The sequence below is a fragment of the Oncorhynchus mykiss genome, chromosome 2 (genome assembly GCF_013265735.2).
Source record: "Oncorhynchus mykiss isolate Arlee chromosome 2, USDA_OmykA_1.1, whole genome shotgun sequence".
NCBI lineage: Eukaryota > Metazoa > Chordata > Actinopteri > Salmoniformes > Salmonidae > Oncorhynchus > Oncorhynchus mykiss.
The window spans coordinates 4,502,778-4,524,099 of record NC_048566.1 but is presented as its reverse complement, the minus strand read 5'-3'; the positions used below and the strand labels follow the sequence as shown (position 1 = coordinate 4,524,099).

The following is a 21,322-nucleotide window of genomic DNA, read 5'->3' as shown; positions in this document are numbered from 1 at the left end:
CTCATGTTTATATACAGGCTATATACTGTATCATATCTTATGTTTATATACAGGCTATATACTGTATCATATCTCATGTTTATATACAGGCTATATACTGTATCATACCTCATGTTTATATACAGGCTATATACTGTATCATATCTCATGTTTATATACAGGCTATATACTGTATCATATCTCATGTTTATATACAGGCTATATCCTGTATCATATCTTATGTTTATATACAGGCTATATACTGTATCATATCTCATGTTTATATACAGGCTATATACTGTATCATATCTTATGTTTATATACAGGCTATATACTGTATCATATCTCGTGTTTATATACAGGCTATATACTGTATCATATCTCATGTTTATATACAGGATATATACTGTATCATATCTTATGTTTATATACAGGCTATATACTGTATCATATCTCATGTTTATATACAGGCTATATACTGTATCATATCTTATGTTTATATACAGGCTATATACTGTATCATATCTCGTGTTTATATACAGGCTATATACTGTATCATATCTCATGTTTATATACAGGCTATATACTGTATCATATCTCATGTTTATATACAGGATATATACTGTATCATATCTCATGTTCATATACAGGCTATATACTGTATCATATCTCATGTTTATATACAGGCTATATACTGTATCATATCTCATGTTTATATACAGGCTATATACTGTATCATATCTCATGTTTATATACAGGCTATATACTGTATCATATCTCATGTTTATATACAGGATATATACTGTATCATATCTCATGTTTATATACAGGCTATATACTGTATCATATCTCATGTTTATATACAGGCTATATACTGTATCATATCTCATGTTTATATACAGGCTATATACTGTATCATATCTCATGTTTATATACAGGCTATATACTGTATCATATCTCATGTTCATATACAGGCTATATACTGTATCATATCTCACGTTTATATACAGGCTATATACTGTATCATATCTTATGTTTATATACAGGCTATATACTGTATCATATCTTGTGTTTATATACAGGCTATATACTGTATCATATCTCGTGTTTATATACAGGCTATATACTGTATCATATCTCATGTTTATATACAGGCTATATACTGTATCATATCTCATGTTCATATACAGGCTATATACTGTATCATATCTCATGTTTATATACAGGCTATTACTGTATCATATCTCATGTTTATATACAGGCTATATACTGTATCATAACTTATGTTTATATACAGGCTATATACTGTATCATATCTCACGTTTATATACAGGCTATATACTGTATCATATCTTATGTTTATATACAGGCTATATACTGTATCATATCTTGTGTTTATATACAGGCTATATACTGTATCATATCTCATGTTTATATACAGGCTATATACTGTATCATATCTCATGTTTATATACAGGCTATTACTGTATCATATCTCATGTTTATATACAGGCTATATACTGTATCATATCTCATGTTTATATACAGGCTATATACTGTATCATATCTCATGTTTATATACAGGCGATATACTGTATCATATCTTGTGTTTATATACAGGCTATATACTGTATCATATATCATGTTTATATACAGGCTATATACTGTATCATATCTTATGTTTATATACAGGCTATATACTGTATCATATCTCATGTTTATATACAGGCTATATACTGTATCATATCTCATGTTCATATACAGGCTATATACTGTATCATATCTCACGTTTATATACAGGCTATATACTGTATCATATCTTATGTTTATATACAGGCTATATACTGTATCATATCTTGTGTTTATATACAGGCTATATACTGTATCATATCTCATGTTTATATACAGGCTATATACTGTACCATATCTCATGTTTATATACAGGCTATATACTGTATCATATCTCATGTTTATATACAGGCTATTACTGTATCATATCTCATGTTTATATACAGGCTATATACTGTACCATATCTCATGTTTATATACAGGCTACATACTGTATCATATCTCATGTTTATATACAGGCTATTACTGTATCATATCTCATGTTTATATACAGGCTATATACTGTATCATATCTCATGTTTATATACAGGCTATATACTGTATCATATCTCATGTTTATATACAGGCGATATACTGTATCATATCTTGTGTTTATATACAGGCTATATACTGTATCATATCTCATGTTTATATACAGGCTATATACTGTATCATATCTCATGTTTATATACAGGCTATATACTGTATCATATCTTATGTTTATATACAGGCTATATACTGTATCATATCTTATGTTTATATACAGGCTATATACTGTATCATATCTTATGTTTATATACAGGCTATATACTGTATCATATCTCACGTTTATATACAGGCTATATACTGTATCATATCTTATGTTTATATACAGGCTATATACTGTATCATATCTTGTGTTTATATACAGGCTATATACTGTATCATATCTCATGTTTATATACAGGCTATATACTGTATCATATCTCATGTTCATATACAGGCTATATACTGTATCATATCTTATGTTTATATACAGGCTATATACTGTATCATATCTCATGTTCATATACAGGCTATATACTGTATCATATCTCATGTTTATATACAGGCGATATACTGTATCATATCTTGTGTTTATATACAGGCTATATACTGTATCATATCTCATGTTTATATACAGGCTATATACTGTATCATATCTCATGTTTATATACAGGCTATATACTGTATCATATCTTATGTTTATATACAGGCTATATACTGTATCATATCTTATGTTTATATACAGGCTATATACTGTATCATATCTTATGTTTATATACAGGCTATATACTGTATCATATCTCACGTTTATATACAGGCTATATACTGTATCATATCTTATGTTTATATACAGGCTATATACTGTATCATATCTTGTGTTTATATACAGGCTATATACTGTATCATATCTCATGTTCATATACAGGCTATATACTGTATCATATCTTATGTTTATATACAGGCTATATACTGTATCATATCTCATGTTCATATACAGGCTATATACTGTATCATAACTTATGTTTATATACAGGATATATACTGTATCATATCTTATATCTTATGTTTATATACAGGCTATATACTGTATCATAGCTCATGTTTATATACAGGCTATATACTGTATCATATCTCATGTTTATATACAGGCTATATACTGTATCATATCTCATGTTTATATACAGGATATATACTGTATCATATCTCATGTTTATATACAGGCTATATACTGTATCATATCTCATGTTTATATACAGGCTATATACTGTATCATATCTCATGTTTATATACAGGCTATATACTGTATCATATCTCATGTTTATATACAGGCTATATACTGTATCATATCTCATGTTTATATACAGGATATATACTGTATCATATCTCATGTTTATATACAGGCTATATACTGTATCATATCTCATGTTTATATACAGGCTATATACTGTATCATATCTCATGTTTATATACAGGCGATATACTGTACCATATCTCATGTTTATATACAGGCTATATACTGTATCATATCTCATGTTTATATACAGGCTATATACTGTATCATATCTCATGTTTATATACAGGCTATATACTGTATCATATCTCATGTTTATATACAGGCTATATACTGTATCATATCTCATGTTTATATACAGGCTATATACTGTATCATATCTCATGTTCATATACAGGCTATATACTGTATCATATCTCACGTTTATATACAGGCTATATACTGTATCATATCTTATGTTTATATACAGGCTATATACTGTATCATATCTTGTGTTTATATACAGGCTATATACTGTATCATATCTCGTGTTTATATACAGGCTATATACTGTATCATATCTTATGTTTATATACAGGCTATATACTGTATCATATCTCATGTTCATATACAGGCTATATACTGTATCATATCTCATGTTTATATACAGGCTATATACTGTATCATAACTTATGTTTATATACAGGCTATATACTGTATCATATCTCACGTTTATATACAGGCTATATACTGTATCATATCTTATGTTTATATACAGGCTATATACTGTATCATATCTTGTGTTTATATACAGGCTATATACTGTATCATATCTCATGTTTATATACAGGCTATATACTGTACCATATCTCATGTTTATATACAGGCTATATACTGTATCATATCTCATGTTTATATACAGGCTATTACTGTATCATATCTCATGTTTATATACAGGCTATATACTGTACCATATCTCATGTTTATATACAGGCTATATACTGTATCATATCTCATGTTTATATACAGGCTATTACTGTATCATATCTCATGTTTATATACAGGCTATATACTGTATCATATCTCATGTTTATATACAGGCTATATACTGTATCATATCTCATGTTTATATACAGGCGATATACTGTATCATATCTTGTGTTTATATACAGGCTATATACTGTATCATATCTCATGTTTATATACAGGCTATATACTGTACCATATCTCATGTTTATATACAGGCTATATACTGTATCATATATCATGTTTATATACAGGATATATACTGTATCATATCTCATGTTTATATACAGGCGATATACTGTATCATATCTCATGTTTATATACAGGCGATATACTGTATCATATCTTGTGTTTATATACAGGCTATATACTGTATCATATCTCATGTTTATATACAGGCTATATACTGTACCATATCTCATGTTTATATACAGGCTATATACTGTATCATATCTCATGTTTATATACAGGCTATTACTGTATCATATCTCATGTTTATATACAGGCTATATACTGTACCATATCTCATGTTTATATACAGGCTATATACTGTATCATATCTCATGTTTATATACAGGCTATTACTGTATCATATCTCATGTTTATATACAGGCTATATACTGTATCATATCTCATGTTTATATACAGGCTATATACTGTATCATATCTCATGTTTATATACAGGCGATATACTGTATCATATCTTGTGTTTATATACAGGCTATATACTGTATCATATCTCATGTTTATATACAGGCTATATACTGTATCATATCTTATGTTTATATACAGGCTATATACTGTATCATATCTCATGTTCATATACAGGCTATATACTGTATCATATCTTGTGTTTATATACAGGCTATATACTGTATCATATCTCATGTTTATATACAGGCTATATACTGTATCATATCTCATGTTCATATACAGGCTATATACTGTATCATATCTCATGTTTATATACAGGCTATATACTGTATCATATCTCATGTTTATATACAGGCTATATACTGTATCATATCTCATGTTTATATACAGGCTATATACTGTATCATAACTTATGTTTATATACAGGCTATATACTGTATCATATCTTATGTTTATATACAGGCTATATACTGTATCATATCTCATGTTTATATACAGGCTATATACTGTATCATATCTCATGTTTATATACAGGCTATATACTGTATCATATCTTATGTTTATATACAGGCTATATACTGTATCATATCTTGTGTTTATATACAGGCTATATACTGTATCATATATCATGTTCATATACAGGCTATATACTGTATCATAACTTATGTTTATATACAGGCTATATACTGTATCATATCTCATGTTTATATACAGGCTATATACTGTATCATATCTTATGTTTATATACAGGCTATTTACTGTATCATATCTTATGTTTATATACAGGCTATATACTGTATCATATCTTATGTTTATATACAGGCTATATACTGTATCATATCTCATGTTTATATACAGGCTATATACTGTATCATATCTCATGTTTATATACAGGCTATTTACTGTATCATATCTTATGTTTATATACAGGCTATATACTGTATCATATATCATGTTCATATACAGGCTATATACTGTATCATATCTCATGTTTATATACAGGCTATATACTGTATCATATCTCATGTTTATATACAGGCTATATACTGTATCATATCTCATGTTTATATACAGGCTATATACTGTATCATATCTCATGTTTATATACAGGCTATATACTGTATCATATCTCATGTTTATATACAGGCTATATACTGTATCATAACTTATGTTTATATACAGGCTATATACTGTATCATATCTTGTGTTTATATACAGGCTATATACTGTATCATATCTTATGTTTATATACAGGCTATATACTGTATCATATCTTATGTTTATATACAGGATATATACTGTATCATATCTCATGTTTATATACAGGCTATATACTGTATCATATCTCATGTTTATATACAGGCTATATACTGTATCATATCTCATGTTTATATACAGGCTATATACTGTATCATATCTCATGTTCATATACAGGCTATATACTGTATCATATCTCATGTTTATATACAGGTGATATACTGTATCATATCTCATGTTTATATACAGGCTATATACTGTATCATATCTCATGTTTATATACAGGCTATATACTGTATCATATCTCATGTTTATATACAGGCTATATACTGTATCATATCTCATGTTTATATACAGGATATATACTGTATCATATCTCATGTTTATATACAGGCTATATACTGTATCATATCTCATGTTTATATACAGGCTATTACTGTATCATATCTCATGTTTATATACAGGCTATATACTGTATCATATCTCATGTTTATATACAGGCTATATACTGTATCATATCTCATGTTTATATACAGGCTATGTACTGTATCATAACTTATGTTCATGTATACTCTGAGTGTACTATATATATATGAACATAAGATATTATATATACTGTATTTTACCGGTGGTCCTTCGATGGAATGTCCACTAGACCCTTGAGGACCAGGGTTATAGGTCATATCTTACCGGTGGTCCCTGGATGGAATGTCCACTAGACCCCTCAGGATCAGGGTTATAGGTCATATCTTACCGGTGGTCCCTGGATGGAATGTCCACTAGACCCCTCAGGACCAGGGTTATAGGTCATATCTTACCGGTGGTCCCTGGATGGAATGTCCACTAGGCCCTTGAGGACCAGGGTTATAGGTCATATCTTACCGGTGGTCCCTGGATGGAATGTCCACTAGGCCCCTCAGGACCAGGGTTATAGGTCATATATCATATCTTACCGGTGGTCCCTGGATGGAATGTCCACTAGACCCCTCAGGACCAGGGTTATAGGTCATATCTTACCGGTGGTCCCTGGATGGAATGTCCACTAGACCCCTCAGGACCAGGGTTATAGGTCATATCTTACCGGTGGTCCCTGGATGGAATGTCCACTAGACCCCTCAGTACCAGGGTTATAGGTCATATCTTACCGGTGGTCCCTGGATGGAATGTCCACTAGGCCCTTGAGGACCAGGGTTATAGGTCATATCTTACCGGTGGTCCCTGGATGGAATGTCCACTAGGCCCTTGAGGACCAGGGGGGCCCTGTGGTCCAGAACGACCTTTATCACCAACTAGTCCTTGAGGCCCCTGGAGAAGACAGACCATTTATTTAAAATCACACAATGTTAACCAATGACTCATGGCTGTTTCCATACTGATTTATAAACTATATTTCAACAGATAAACTGATCAATAGTCTATAAACCACTTTAAAAACCTTTAGAATACATTTGTAAAGAATACCTTAATGTAGAGTGTTACAACAACAGAGTTGATTAACTGCCCGACCTGTTTACATAAAATTGAATTGAACTAAAAGTTTGTTAGGTCTTCTCTCTGGTGATAAATATGTTCTGTGTCTTCAACGTCCAAGTTTGGACATCAGGTTTTTAGAGCTACTGTCTGACAGCCTTCCTTCTACAACACAGTGCCGTTGCCTTGGGTCTCTCGCTCCACACATAAATGTGATATTCATAAAGTTAAGACAAAGTACAACGAACGGGTAGCCCACATGACCGTTCTCCGAGGACACTCATTAGAATGGAGTTTACATTCTGTGGGACTGTGCTCTAGGAAATTGATTTAGGCTGTGTCCCAAATGGCACCATAGGGCTTTGGTCAAAAGTAGTGCACTATATAGGGAATAGGATGCAAATTAGGACGTGTTTTAGCCAATACCCAACAGTACATTTGAAATGAGATTACAGCCGTCCTGGGTTGGGTTTGTTTGGCACCATAATGAAATCTGTTCCTAGCATGGCTTCGCCGTTCACATCTGTTGTAACTTTGTTAGCGAGCTGCCAGTGTTAAACTGGGCTGGAAGCAGAGGGACTGGAGAGGCCAGCAGCCTGCAGCCTTAGAGGCTGATAAAGCAGTCAAACAGACGGAGAGAGGGGACTGTCCCATTTACCAAACCTGGGTTCAAACACTATTTGAAATGTTTAAAATACTTTGAGAGTTTGATTTAGTGTCAGGTGGGCGGGGTTTGAATGCCAGGTGGGCGGGGTTTGAATGCCTGGTGGGCTGGGTCTGAATGCCAGATGGGTTGGGTTTGAATGCCAGGTGGGTGGGGTTTGCATGCCAGATGGGCGCGGTTTGCATGCCAGGTGGGCTGGGTCTGAATGCCAGATGGGCTGGGTTTGAATGCCAGGTGGGTGGGGTTTGCATGCCAGGTAGGCGGGGTTTGAATGCCAGGTGGGCTGGGTTTGAATGCCAGATGGGTGGGGTTTGCAATGCAGAGGGGTGGGGTTTGAATGCCAGATGGGTGGGGTTTGCAATGCAGGGGGGTGGGGTTTGAATGCCAGATGGGTGGGGTTTGCAATGCAGGGGGGTGGGGTTTGAATGCCAGATGGGTGGGGTTTGAATGCGCTTTTGGGACTTTTGTAATTGGTTCCATTGCAACAGGCAATTCCATTGCAACAAGTTCAAACCGAGCAACAGCTGTAGTATTTGAAATGATTTCAAATAGTATTTGAACCCAGGTCTGAGTCAGACACAGAGAGAACTGGAATAACAACGTTTCAGCGTACTCCTGAAACTACAGTCCAAGTAAAATCATCCTGTTTAACTACAACCGACACAAGAATCTCTTGGCTTCGACATGAAGACTGCTGGCATGAAGCCAGAACTACACGGCGAGGTTCACTTAGTGTGTGAAAACAGAGACATCCTCCAAAAATAACAGAATTGCACGTTACGTTGCATATTTATGTATCTCCACATCTCGGCCGTTGATTCAGGCTATTTATTGGAGGAAATTCCATTCTTATTCTTTCTGTTCTAAGTTCTAGGTGGCCCCTCACGTACTGTAGCCAGAGTACGTGTTACTGTGGAAGCACTGAGCTGCTACAGAATATTAAGATCACACCCTCCCATGTTGACTCTAATGCTTCCCACAGTTATTATTGGCTGGATGGCCTTTGGGTGGTGGACCATTCTTGATACACATGGGAAACTGTTGAGCGTGAAAAACCCAGCAACGTTGAAGTTCTTGACCCAAACCGGTGCGCCTGACACCTACTGCCATACCCCCATTCAAAGGCACTTACATCTTTTGTCTTGCCCTTTCACCCTCTGAACGGCACACATACACAATCCATGTCTCAATTGTCTCAAGGCTTAACAATCTGGATTTAACAAGTGACATCAATAAGGGTTCATAGCTTTCACCTGGTCAGTCTATGTAGTGGTCTGTACACTGAGCTGTATTGGGACCCTCCAGTATGTGTTACTGTGGAAACACTGAGCTGTATTGGGATGGATCCCCTCCAGTATGTGTTACTGTGGAAACACTGAGCTGTATTGGGATGGAGCCCCTCCAGTATGTGTTACTGTGGAAACACTGAGCTGTATTGGGATGGAGCCCCTCCAGTATGGGATGGAGACCCTCCAGTATGTGTTACTGTGGAAACACTGAGCTGTATTGGGATGGAGACGCTCCAGTATGTGTTACTGTGGAAACACTGAGCTGTATTGGGATGGAGACCCTCCAGTATGTGTTACTATGGAAACACTGAGCTGTATTGGGATGGAGCCCCTCCAGTATGTGTTACTATGGAAACACTGAGCTGTATTGGGATGGAGATCCTCCAGTATGTGTTACTATAGAAACACTGAGCTGTATTGGGACCCTCCAGTATGTGTTACTGTGGAAACACTGAGCTGTATTGGGATGGAGCCCCTCCAGTATGTGTTACTATGGAAACACTGAGCTGTATTAGGATGGAGCCCCTCCAGTATGTGTTACTGTGGAAACACTGAGCTGTATTGGGATGGAGCCCGTCCAGTATGTGTTACTGTGGAAACACTGAGCTGTATTGGGATGGAGCCCCTCCAGTATGTGTTACTATGGAAACACTGAGCTGTATTGGGATGGAGCCCCTCCAGTATGTGTTACTGTGGAAACACTGAGCTGTATTGGGATGGAGCCCCTCCAGTATGGGATGGAGACTCTCCAGTATGTGTTACTGTGGAAACACTGAGCTGTATTGGGATGGAGACCCTTCAGTATGTGTTACTATGGAAACACTGAGCTGTATTGGGATGGAGATCCTCCAGTATGTGTTACTATAGAAACACTGAGCTGTATTGGGACCCTCCAGTATGCGTTACTGTGGAAACACTGAGCTGTATTGGGATGGATCCCCTCCAGTATGTGTTACTGTGGAAACACTGAGCTGTATTAGGATGGAGCCCCTCCAGTATGTGTTACTGTGGAAACACTGAGCTGTATTGGGATGGATCCCCTCCAGTATGTGTTACTATGGAAACACTGAGCTGTATTGGGATGGAGCTCCTCCAGTATGTGTTACTGTGGAAACACTGAGCTGTATTGGGATGGGGACCCTCCAGTATGTGTTACTATGGAAACACTGAGCTGTATTGGGATGGAGTCCCTCTATCTGTGTCCCAAATGGTACCCTATTCCCAATGTAGTGCCCTTCTTTTCACAAGAGCCCTGATCCAAAGTAGTGCACTATAGAGAGAACAGGGGTGCCATTTGGGACACAAGAACCTGTCTAAGCACTGAGCAGCATAGTGTGATGGAGGATGAATAGTATACTTTACCACATTGCCTGGCTCCCCTCGATCTCCCCTGGCCCCTCTGATACCAGCACCTCCCTGGAAGAAAGGAAGGGAGGAAGGAGACCGTAAACACCACTATAACCATACTGTACATCTGACTGGGAATCAGACCATAAACACCATGATAACCATACTGTCCATCTGACTGGGAATCAGACCATAAACACCACTATAACCATACTGTCCATCTGACTGGTAATCAGACCATAAACACCATACTGTCCATCTGACTGGGAATCAGACCATAAACACCATGATAACCATACTGTCCATCTGACTGGGAATCAGACCATAAACACCACTATAACCATACTGTCCATCTGACTGGGAATCAGACCATAAACACCACTATAACCATACTGTCCATCTGACTGGGAATCAGACCATAAACATCCCTGTCCCTCCTGACTCTGCTCTAACTGACGAAGGCATCTGGAGGTAATTGTCCCATCTGGCCTCAAAGGCTTCCTTCCTCTTCCTGTGTTTGCCTTAATGGCACCCCTGTGGGGACATGGAGCAAGGTACTAATAGTTCCTATGGCTGGAGGCTGTGATAGCAGAGGCAGAGGCAGGACAAGCTCACATTTGATTAACGTCCTGCACGCGCTCAGTCGGTTATAATAATACCAGTGATTGAAGACACACTACAGAATAATAGAATTAAAGGTCAGGAACAGTTTTACTACGGGTTCAACACCTTCAGCAAGGAGTATTGTGTCGTGACAAAGCCCCACTTTTAACTCCAGTCCAGCTTTAATGTTATAACAACGGTTTTAGTAGGTCAACAGTGATCAGAGCCAACGACCACAGAAACATAAGGAGGATTGGTTTATAGAGGAACCTCAGATTAAATCTTCCTCCATTGTGATTTTAAAGTCTGCCTATAGGCTCCACCTGAACCATATGGATGTGGAAACTGTGTAGACAGCAGAGAGAGGAACTAATCTCTTTTGATAAATTAATGTCCATATAATGACTTTCTCAAACATGTCTGTGTGTTGATACAGTGTTGGCCCCGTAGTGGCCCTGGAACCTGTTTTATTGTCCCCTTGGCAACGAGCTGAGTACACAACATCACCCGAACTGACGCCTTCTAAACGAGCTCATTTATCTGCAGTGTTGTCATATAAGGTTCTACCCTCTACCCTCTACCCTCTCTCTCTACCCTCTATCCTCTCTCTCTACCCTCCCTCTACCCTCTGCCCTCTCTCTCTACCCTCTATCCTCTCTCTCTACCCTCCCTCTACCCTCTGCCCTCTCTCTCTACCCTCTACCCTCTCTCTCTACCCTCTCTCTCTACCCTCTATCCTCTCTCTCTACCCTCTACCCTCTCTCTCTGCCCTCTCTCTCTACCCTCTGCCCTCTCTCTCTACCCTCTATCCTCTCTCTCTACCCTCTACCCTCTCTCTCTGCCCTCTCTCTCTACCCTCTGCCCTCTCTCTCTACCCTCTACCCTCTCTCTCTGCCCTCTCTCTCTACCCTCTGCCCTCTCTCTCTACCCTCTACCCTCTCTCTCTACCCTCTGCCCTCTACCCTCTGCCCTCTCTCTCTACCCTCTATCCTCTCTCTCTACCCTCTACCCTCTCTCTCTGCCCTCTCTCTCTACCCTCTACCCTCTCTCTCTACCCTCTGCCCTCTCTCTCTACCCTCCCTCTACCCTCTGCCCTCTCTCTCTACCCTCCCTCTACCCTCTGCCCTCTCTCTCTACCCTCTGCCCTCTACCCTCTGCCCTCTCTCTCTACCCTCTATCCTCTCTCTCTACCCTCCCTCTACCCTCTACCCTCTCTCTCTACCCTCTATCCTCTCTCTCTACCCTCTACCCTCTACCCTCTCTCTCTACCCTCTATCCTCTCTCTCTACCCTCCCTCTACCCTCTACCCTCTCTCTCTACCCTCTGCTGCTGCGTGGAGTGAGATTAACCATTCTACATACTACTCTCTCTCTCTCTATCCTCTCTCACTCAGTTTCTCTCTCTCTCCTTTCTCTCACTTGGTTTCTCTCTCTCTCTATCCTCTCTAACTCGGGTTTCTCTCTCCCTCTCTACCCTCTACCCTCTCTCTCTACCCTCTCTCTCCCCCCCCCCTCTCTCCCCCCCCCCTCTCTCTCTCTCCCCCTCTCTCACTACCCTCTCTCTCTCTCTCTCCCTCTCCCCCTCTCTCGCTACCCTCTCTCTCTACCCTCTCTCTCTCTCTCTCTCTCTCTCCCTCTCCCTCTCCCTCTCTCTCCCCCTCCCCCTCTCTCGCTACCCTCTCTCTCTCTCTCTCCCTCTCTCTCTCTCCCTCTCTCCCTCTGTCCCCCTCTCCCCCCCCTCTCTCTCTCCCCTCTCCCCCTCCCCCTCTCTCTCCATCTCTCTCCCACCCTCTCCCTCTCCAGCAGAATGTATGAAGACTCTCTCTCTGTTGGGGTCCTTCCCCTAACAATGTCTAACTGTGGTGGAGACACATCCACAGTACTAAGTGACATTGACCCTCCCCAGACCGGGAATGTTTCACCAAAATAACTTTTGGTGGGCGGCAGGTATCTGGTTTGGAATGGCTGGTTTGGAATGGCTGGTTTGGATTGGCTGGTTTGGATTTCCTTCTGTCGACCCCTGGAGTCTCTTTTCCTGCCTGCTTGACAGCTCTCTGGAGAAACAATGTCTCAAAAATGTGTTGTTTTCTGTCTAGGATGATTTTGTAGGGTGTTAAAAGGTGTGTTAAAAGGGCACCCTATTCCCTAAGACAGTAAATAAAGGCAGTAGGAGGACTTTACGGGAGGTCCTGTGGGTCCGGGAGGTCCTTTACTGTCCTGAGAACAGCTACAGGCATGGGGCATGGCAGGACAGTCCTCCTCCAGCCTCTGGAGAACAACAGAAAACAACAGACAATCAGAGGCTACTCAACAAACAACTCAATTCAACTTCCTGTTTGTGATTCATGACAGGACAGAACACAACATTGTGAATTAAAGAAAACAAAAACTATTGTCACAGAATGGGTGGCTATCTGGTTCAAATGGGAGATACTTATGTAAATGCTCAGCTTGGTGAGAATTGTATGGAGTATCCTTGTATCTCCGTGCTTCTACACCTGCATTGCTTGCTGTTTGGGGTTTTAGGCTGGGTTTCTGTACAGCACTTTGAGATATCAGCTGATGTACGAAGGGCTATATAAATACATTTGATTTGATTTGTAGATATTATGTAAATGTTCGAGAAAGAAACAGTTTTGTATTTCTCCTGGTGTGATTAAAATGTCTTGGTTGGACATTTTTCAATTTCCAAGTTCCTCTATCAGTTAGTTCCTTCTGTCCAGTGCTCCAGTGTTACGTGTGTGGCTGGAGTGCTGTGAGGCCTCAGGTTGCTATCTCCCCTGTTCCATCGGTCTGTCAACAGGAGAAAAATAACCTTTCTCCTCTCTTCTTCTCTCCTGGCCTCGCAGCAGCACCATACATCACATCTATCTCCTGGGCCCGGCTAGCTAGAAACACAGTTATCATTAAAATAATTGTCCTATCCTTTTCCAATAATAAAACGTGCTTTGAAAGAGCCAGGGAGGCCGGCAGTAAATACAGGCTAGCGGTCTGTGAGGTGGACAGGACTGTATCTCCTAGCATGGGGTTTTGGGAGGGTTTTGTACTAACAAAGTGTCATTAGGATGTCTTGACAGAGAGAGAGAGAGATAGAGACAGAGAGAGAGAGAGAGACGAACAGAGAGACGGACAGAGAGAGAGAGAGAGAGACAGAGAGAGAGAGAGAGAGAGAGAGAGAGAGAGAGAGAGAGAGAGACAGAGAGATGTGTGACCTGTTCCCACAAGGAAAGGTCAACCAGTGAAGAACAAACACCATTGTAAAAGCCTTCTGTACTTGAAACATTTGTACATAGTTACAACACTGTATATACAGTTGAAGTTGGAAGTTTATATACACCTTAGCCATATACATTTAAACTCAGTTTTTCACAATTCCTGACATTCAATCCCAGTAAAAAATCTCTGTCTTAGGTCAGTTAGGATCACCACTTACATACACTCAATTAGTATTTGGTAGCAGGTTTTGGGTAGCCTCCCACAAGCTTCCCACAATAAGTTGGGTGAATTCTGGCCCAATCCTCCTGACAGAGCTGGTGTAACTGAGTCAGGTTTGTAGGCCTCCTTGCTCGCACACGCTTTTTCAGTTCTGCCCACAAATGTTCTATAGGATTGAGGTCAGGGCTTTGTGACGGCCACTCCAATACCTAAACTTTGTTGTCCTTAAGCCATTTTGCCACAACTTTGGAGGTATGCTTGGGGTCATTGTCCATTTGGAAGACCCATTTGCGACCAAGCTTTAACTTCCTGACGGATGTCTTGAGATGTTGCTTCAATATATCCACATAATTTTCCATCCTCATGAAGCTATCTATTTTGTGAATTGCACCAGTCCCTCCTGCAGCAAATCAACCCACAACATGATGCTGCCACCTCCGTGCTTCATGGTTGGGATGATGTTCTTCGGCTTGCAAGCGTCCCCCTTTTTCCTCCAAACATAACGATGGTCATTATGGCCAAACGGTTATATTTTTGTTTCATCAGACCAGAGGATATTTCTCCAAAAAGTACGATCTTTGTCCCCATGTGGAGTTGCAAACCATAGCCTGACATTTTTATGGCGGTTTTGGAGCAGTGGCTTCTTCCTTGCTGAGCGGCCTTTCAGGTTATGTCAATGTAGGCCTCGTTTTAATGTGGATACAGGTACTTTTGTACCTGTTTCCTCCAGCATCTTCAAAATATATTTTGCTGTTGTTCTGGGATTGATTTGCACTTTTCGCACCAAAGTGCGTTCTCTCTAGGAGACAGAACTCGTCTCCTTCCTGAGCGGTATGACGGCTGCATGGTCCCATGGTGTTTATACTTGCGTACTATTGTCTGTACAGATTAACGTGGTACCTTCAGGCATTTGGAAATTGCTCCCAAGGATGAACCAGCCTTGTGGAGGTCTACAATCTTTCTGAGGTCTTGGCTGATTTCTTTTGATTTTCCCATGATGTCAAGCAAAAAGGCACTGAGTTTGAAGGTAGGTCTTGAAATACATCCACAGGTACACCTCCAATTGACTCAAATTATGTCAATTTGCCTATCAGAAGCTTCTAAAGCCATGATATCATTTTGGGGAATTTTCCGAGCTGTTTAAAGGCAAAGTCAATTTAGTATGTAAACTTCTGACCCACTGGAATTATGATACAGTGAATTATAAGTGAAGTAATCTGTCTGTAAACAATTGTTGAAAAATGACTTGTGTCATGCACAAAGTAGATGTCCTAACCGACTTGCCAAAACTATAGTTTGTTGACAAGAAATGTGTGTAGTGGTTGAAAAACAAGTTTTAATGACACCAACCTAAGTGTATGTAAACTTCTGACTTCAACTGTATATATAATATTACATTTGTAATGTCTTTATTATTTTGGAACTTCTGTGTAATGTGTAATGTTCCTTTTATTGTTTATTTCACTTATGTATAATATCTACTTCACTTGCTTTTGCAATGTTAACATATGTTTCTCATGCCAATAAAGCCCCTTGAATTGAGAGGGAGAGAGAGAGAGAGAGAGAGAGAGAGAGAGAGAGAGAGAGAGAGAGAGAGAGAGAGAGAGAGAGAGAGAGAGAGAGACAGAGAGAGAGAGAGAGAGAGAGAGAGAGAGAGAGAGAGAGAGAGAGAGAGAGAGAGAGAGAGAGAGACAGAGAGACAGAGAGACAGAGAGAGAGAGAGAGAGAGACAGAGAGAGAGACAGAGAGAGAGAGAGAGAGAGAGAGAGGAGTAAGCCAAACGTGTTTAATTAAAATACATTTTGTTGATCTAACACGTCTAGCTAGGTCAGTCCTGGTCATGTCTCATGTTACTGTCTGGTCTAGCTAGGTCAGTCCTGGTCATGTCTCTCATGATACTGTCTGGTCTAGCTAGGTCAGTCCTGGTCATGTCTCTCATGATACTGTCTGGTCTAGCTAGGTCAGTGTTGGACATGTCTCTCATGTCACTGTCTGGTCTAGCTAGGTCAGTCCTGGTCATGTCTCATGTTACTGTCTGGTCTAGCTAGGTCATTCCTGGTCATGTCTCATGTTACTGTCTGGTCTAGCTAGGTCAGTGTTGGTCATGTCTCATGATACTGTCTGGTCTAGCTAGGTCAGTCCTGGTCATGTCTCATGTTACTGTCTGGTCTAGCTAGGTCAGTCCTGGTCATGTCTCATGTTACTGTCTGGTCTAGCTAGGTCAGTCCTGGTCATGTCTCATGTTACTGTCTGGTCTAGCTAGGTCAGTCCTGGTCATGTCTCTCGTGTTACTGTCTGGTCTAGCTAGGTCAGTCCTGGTCATGTCTCTCATGTTACTGTCTGGTCTATCTAGGTCAGTCCTGGTCATGTCTCATGTTACTGTCTGGTCTAGCTAGGTCAGTCCTGGTCATGTCTCATGTTACTGTCTGGTCTAGCTAGGTCAGTCCTGGTCATGTCTCATGTTACTGTCTGGTCTAGCTAGGTCAGTCCTGGTCATGTCTCATGTTACTGTCTGGTCTAGCTAGGTCAGTCCTGGTCATGTCTCATGTTACTGTCTGGTCTAGCTAGGTCAGTCCTGGTCATGTCTCATGTTACTGTCTGGTCTAGCTAGGTCAGTCCTGGTCATGTCTCTCATGTTACTGTCTGGTCTAGCTAGGTCAGTCCTGGTCATGTCTCTCATGGTACTGCTGTCCCCATAGCATAACCCTTTTCGGTTCCAGGTGGAACCCTTTCCACAAAGGACTGACCAGGTGTAACCCTTCTGGGTTCCATTCTACCTGGAACCCAAAAGGGTTCTACCTAGTAAATCCTTTGTGGAAAGGGTTCTAACTAGAACCAAAACTATTTCTTCAAAGGGTTCTCCTATGGGGACAGCCGAAGAACCTTTTTAGGTTCTAGATACACTCTTAGAAAGAAAAAAAAGTGCTATGTTCTGTCTGACATATAGCCCATAGCCTGCAGGCAGGGTGTTGCTATGTGGATTTAGTACAGAGAGGAGAAAGAACAGTGGTTTGAGAGTACAGTTATTCATCATCGTGGAGTGGATTAGAGTTGGTGGGTTGGATGGATAGTTGGATAGTAGTCTCTCTCAGTTGTTCATGTTCTTGGAGTGGATTATAGTTGGTGGGTTGGATGGTTGGGCTGGATGGATAGTAGTCTCTCTCAGTTGTTCATGTTCTTGGAGTGGATTATAGTTGGTGGGTTGGATGGTTGGGTTGGATGGATAGTAGTCTCTCTCAGTTGTTCATGTTCTTGGAGTGGATTATAGTTGGTGGGTTGGATGGTTGGGTTGGATGGATAGTAGTCTCTCTCAGTTATTCATCTTCTTGGAGTGGATTAGAGTTGGTGGGTTGGATGGTTGGGTTGGATGGATAGTAGTCTCTCTCAGTTATTCATCTTCTTGGAGTGGATTATAGTTGGTGGGTTGGATGGTTGGGTTGGATGGATAGTAGTCTCTCTCAGTTATTCATCTTCTTGGAGTGGATTATAGTTGGTGGGTTGGATGGTTGGGTTGGCTGGATGGTAGTCTCTCTCAGTTATTCATCTTCTTGGAGTGGATGAGAGTTGGTGGGTTGGATAGTTGGGTTGGATGGAAGTCTCTCTCAGTAATTCATCTTCTTGGAGTGGATGAGAGTTGGTGGGTTGGATGGTTGGGTTGGATGGAAGTCTCTCTCAGTTATTCATCTTCTTGGAGTGGATGAGAGTTGGTGGGTTGGATGGTTGGGTTGGATGGAAGTCTCTCTCAGTAATTAATCTTCTTGGAGTGGAATATAGTTGGTGGGTTGGATGGAAGTCTCTCTCAGTTATTCATCTTCTTGGAGTGGATTAGAGTTGGCGGGTTGGATGGATGGTTTCTTTCTCAACAGACTTTCATACAGCGTCAGACTTCAAGCATGGCTCGCGAGACTAGTTGTTTGGTGTTTGAATGGCTTAACGGTTGTCTGGTTGATTAGTTGGTTGGTTGTTTAAATGGTTGGTTGGTCTGTTGGTTGTTGGTCTGTTGGTCGTTTAAATGGTTGGTCATTTAAATGGTTGGTTGTTTAAATGGTTGGTTGGTCTGTTGGTTTGTTGGTTGTTGGTTGTTGGTCTGTTGGTCTGTTGGTTTGTTGGTTGTTGGTCTGTTGGTCGTTTAAATGGTTGGTCATTTAAATGGTTGGACGTTTAAATAGTTGGTTGTTTAAATGGTTGATTGGTCTGTTAGTTGTTGGTCTGTTGGTCTGTTGACTGTTGGTCTGTTGGTTATTGGTCTGTTGGTTGTTGGTTGTTGACTGTTGGTCTGTTGGTCTGTTGACTGTTGGTCTGTTGGTTATTGGTCTGTTGGTTGTTGGTTGTTGACTGTTGGACTGTTGGTCTGTTGACTGTTGGTCTGTTGGTTATTGGTCTGTTGGTTGTTGGTCTGTTGATTGTTTGAAGGGTTGGTTAAAAGGCAGTTGTTCTTACCAGTCCAGGGAGCTCACAGCACTTGTCTCGACTGGCCCAGGACGTGCTGCAGATAATGTCAAACATCTGGATCTGGAACTATACACACACAGAGAACAAATACACAGAGAAAGAGTTCATATTGGCATGACATTGCAACACACTTATGGTATACAGAGTTCTACACCGTGGCCTACACCGTGGTCTACACCGTGGTCTACACCGTGGTCTACACTGTAGTCTACACAGTGTTCTACACCGTGGTCTACACCGCATTCTACACTGTGGCCTACACAGTGTTCTACACCGTGTTCTACACTGTGGTCTACACCGCATTCTACACTGTGGCCTACACAGTGTTCTACACCGCATTCTACACTGTGGCCTACACCGTGTTCTACACCGTGTTCTACACTGTGGTCTACACCGCATTCTACACTGTGGCCAACACAGTGTTCTACACCGTGTGCTACACTGTGGTCTACATGGTGACTGTCTGTCTGCTCAACAGGCTGTGTAATGGTGACTGTCTGCTCAACAGGCTGTTTAATGGTGACTGTCTGCTCAACAGGCTGTTTAATGGTGACTCTATCTGCTCAACAGGCTGTTTAATGGTGACTCTGTCTGCTCAACAGGCTGTGTAATAGTGACTATCTGCTCAACAGGCTGTGTAATGGTGACTGTCTGCTCAACAGGCTGTGTAATAGTGACTGTCTGCTCAACAGGCTGTGTAATGGTGACTGTCTGCTCAACAGGCTGTGTAATAGTGACTGTCTGCTCAACAGGCTGTGTAATGGTGACTGTCTGCTCAACAGGCTGTGTAATAGTGACTGTCTGCTCAACAGGCTGTGTAATAGTGACTGTCTGCTCAACAGGCTGTGTAATGGTGACTGTCTGCTCAACAGGCTGTGTAATAGTGACTGTCTGCTCAACAGGCTGTGTAATGGTGACTGTCTGCTCAACAGGCTGTTTAATGGTGACTATCTGCTCAACAGGCTGTGTAATGGTGACTGTCTGCTCAACAGGCTGTGTAATAGTGACTATCTGCTCAACAGGCTGTGTAATGGTGACTGTCTGCTCAACAGGTTGTGTAATGGTGACTGTCTGCTCAACAGGTTGTGTAATGGTGACTGTCTGCTCAACAGGCTGTTTAATGGTGACTGTCTGCTCAACAGGCTGTTTAATGGTGACTCTATCTGCTCAACAGGCTGTTTAATGGTGACTATATCTGCTCAACAGGCTGTTTAATGGTGACTCCTATCTGCTCAACAGGCTGTGTAATGGTGACTCTATCTGCTCAACAGGTTGTGTAATGGTGACTGTCTGCTCAACAGGCTGTTTAATGGTGACTGTCTGCTCAACAGGCTGTTTAATGGTGACTCTATCTGCTCAACAGGCTGTTTAATGGTGACTATATCTGCTCAACAGGCTGTTTAATGGTGACTCCTATCTGCTCAACAGGCTGTGTAATGGTGACTCTATCTGCTCAACAGGCTGTGTAATGGTGACTCTATCTGCTCAACAGGCTGTTTAATGGTGACTCTATCTGCTCAACAGGCTGTGTAATAGTGACTGTCTGCTCAACAGGCTGTGTAATAGTGACTATCTGCTCAACAGGCTGTGTAATGGTGACTGTCTGCTCAACAGGCTGTGTAATGGTGACTGTCTGCTCAACAGGTTGTGTAATGGTGACTGTCTGCTCAACAGGTTGTGTAATGGTGACTGTCTGCTCAACAGGCTGTGTAATGGTGACTGTCTACTCAACAGGCTGTGTAAT

The 21,322-nt window shown here is 40.4% G+C and overlaps 1 protein-coding gene across 5 annotated transcripts in view; it reads right to left on the bottom strand.

Moving 5' to 3' along the window:
- Window positions 1–21,322, bottom strand: part of col14a1a (collagen, type XIV, alpha 1a) — a 244,399-nt gene that overhangs the window by 48,282 nt on the left and 174,795 nt on the right. For all 5 annotated transcript variants that reach the window (XM_036935521.1, XM_036935515.1, XM_036935520.1 and 2 more), the window contains 4 exons: window positions 19,567–19,644; window positions 13,873–13,959; window positions 11,105–11,158; window positions 7,529–7,624 (listed from right to left, as the gene is read on the bottom strand). In XM_036935521.1, coding sequence (XP_036791416.1) covers window positions 7,529–7,624; window positions 11,105–11,158; window positions 13,873–13,959; window positions 19,567–19,644 — 315 coding nt within the window. The remainder of the gene's footprint in view (window positions 1–7,528; window positions 7,625–11,104; window positions 11,159–13,872; window positions 13,960–19,566; window positions 19,645–21,322) is intronic.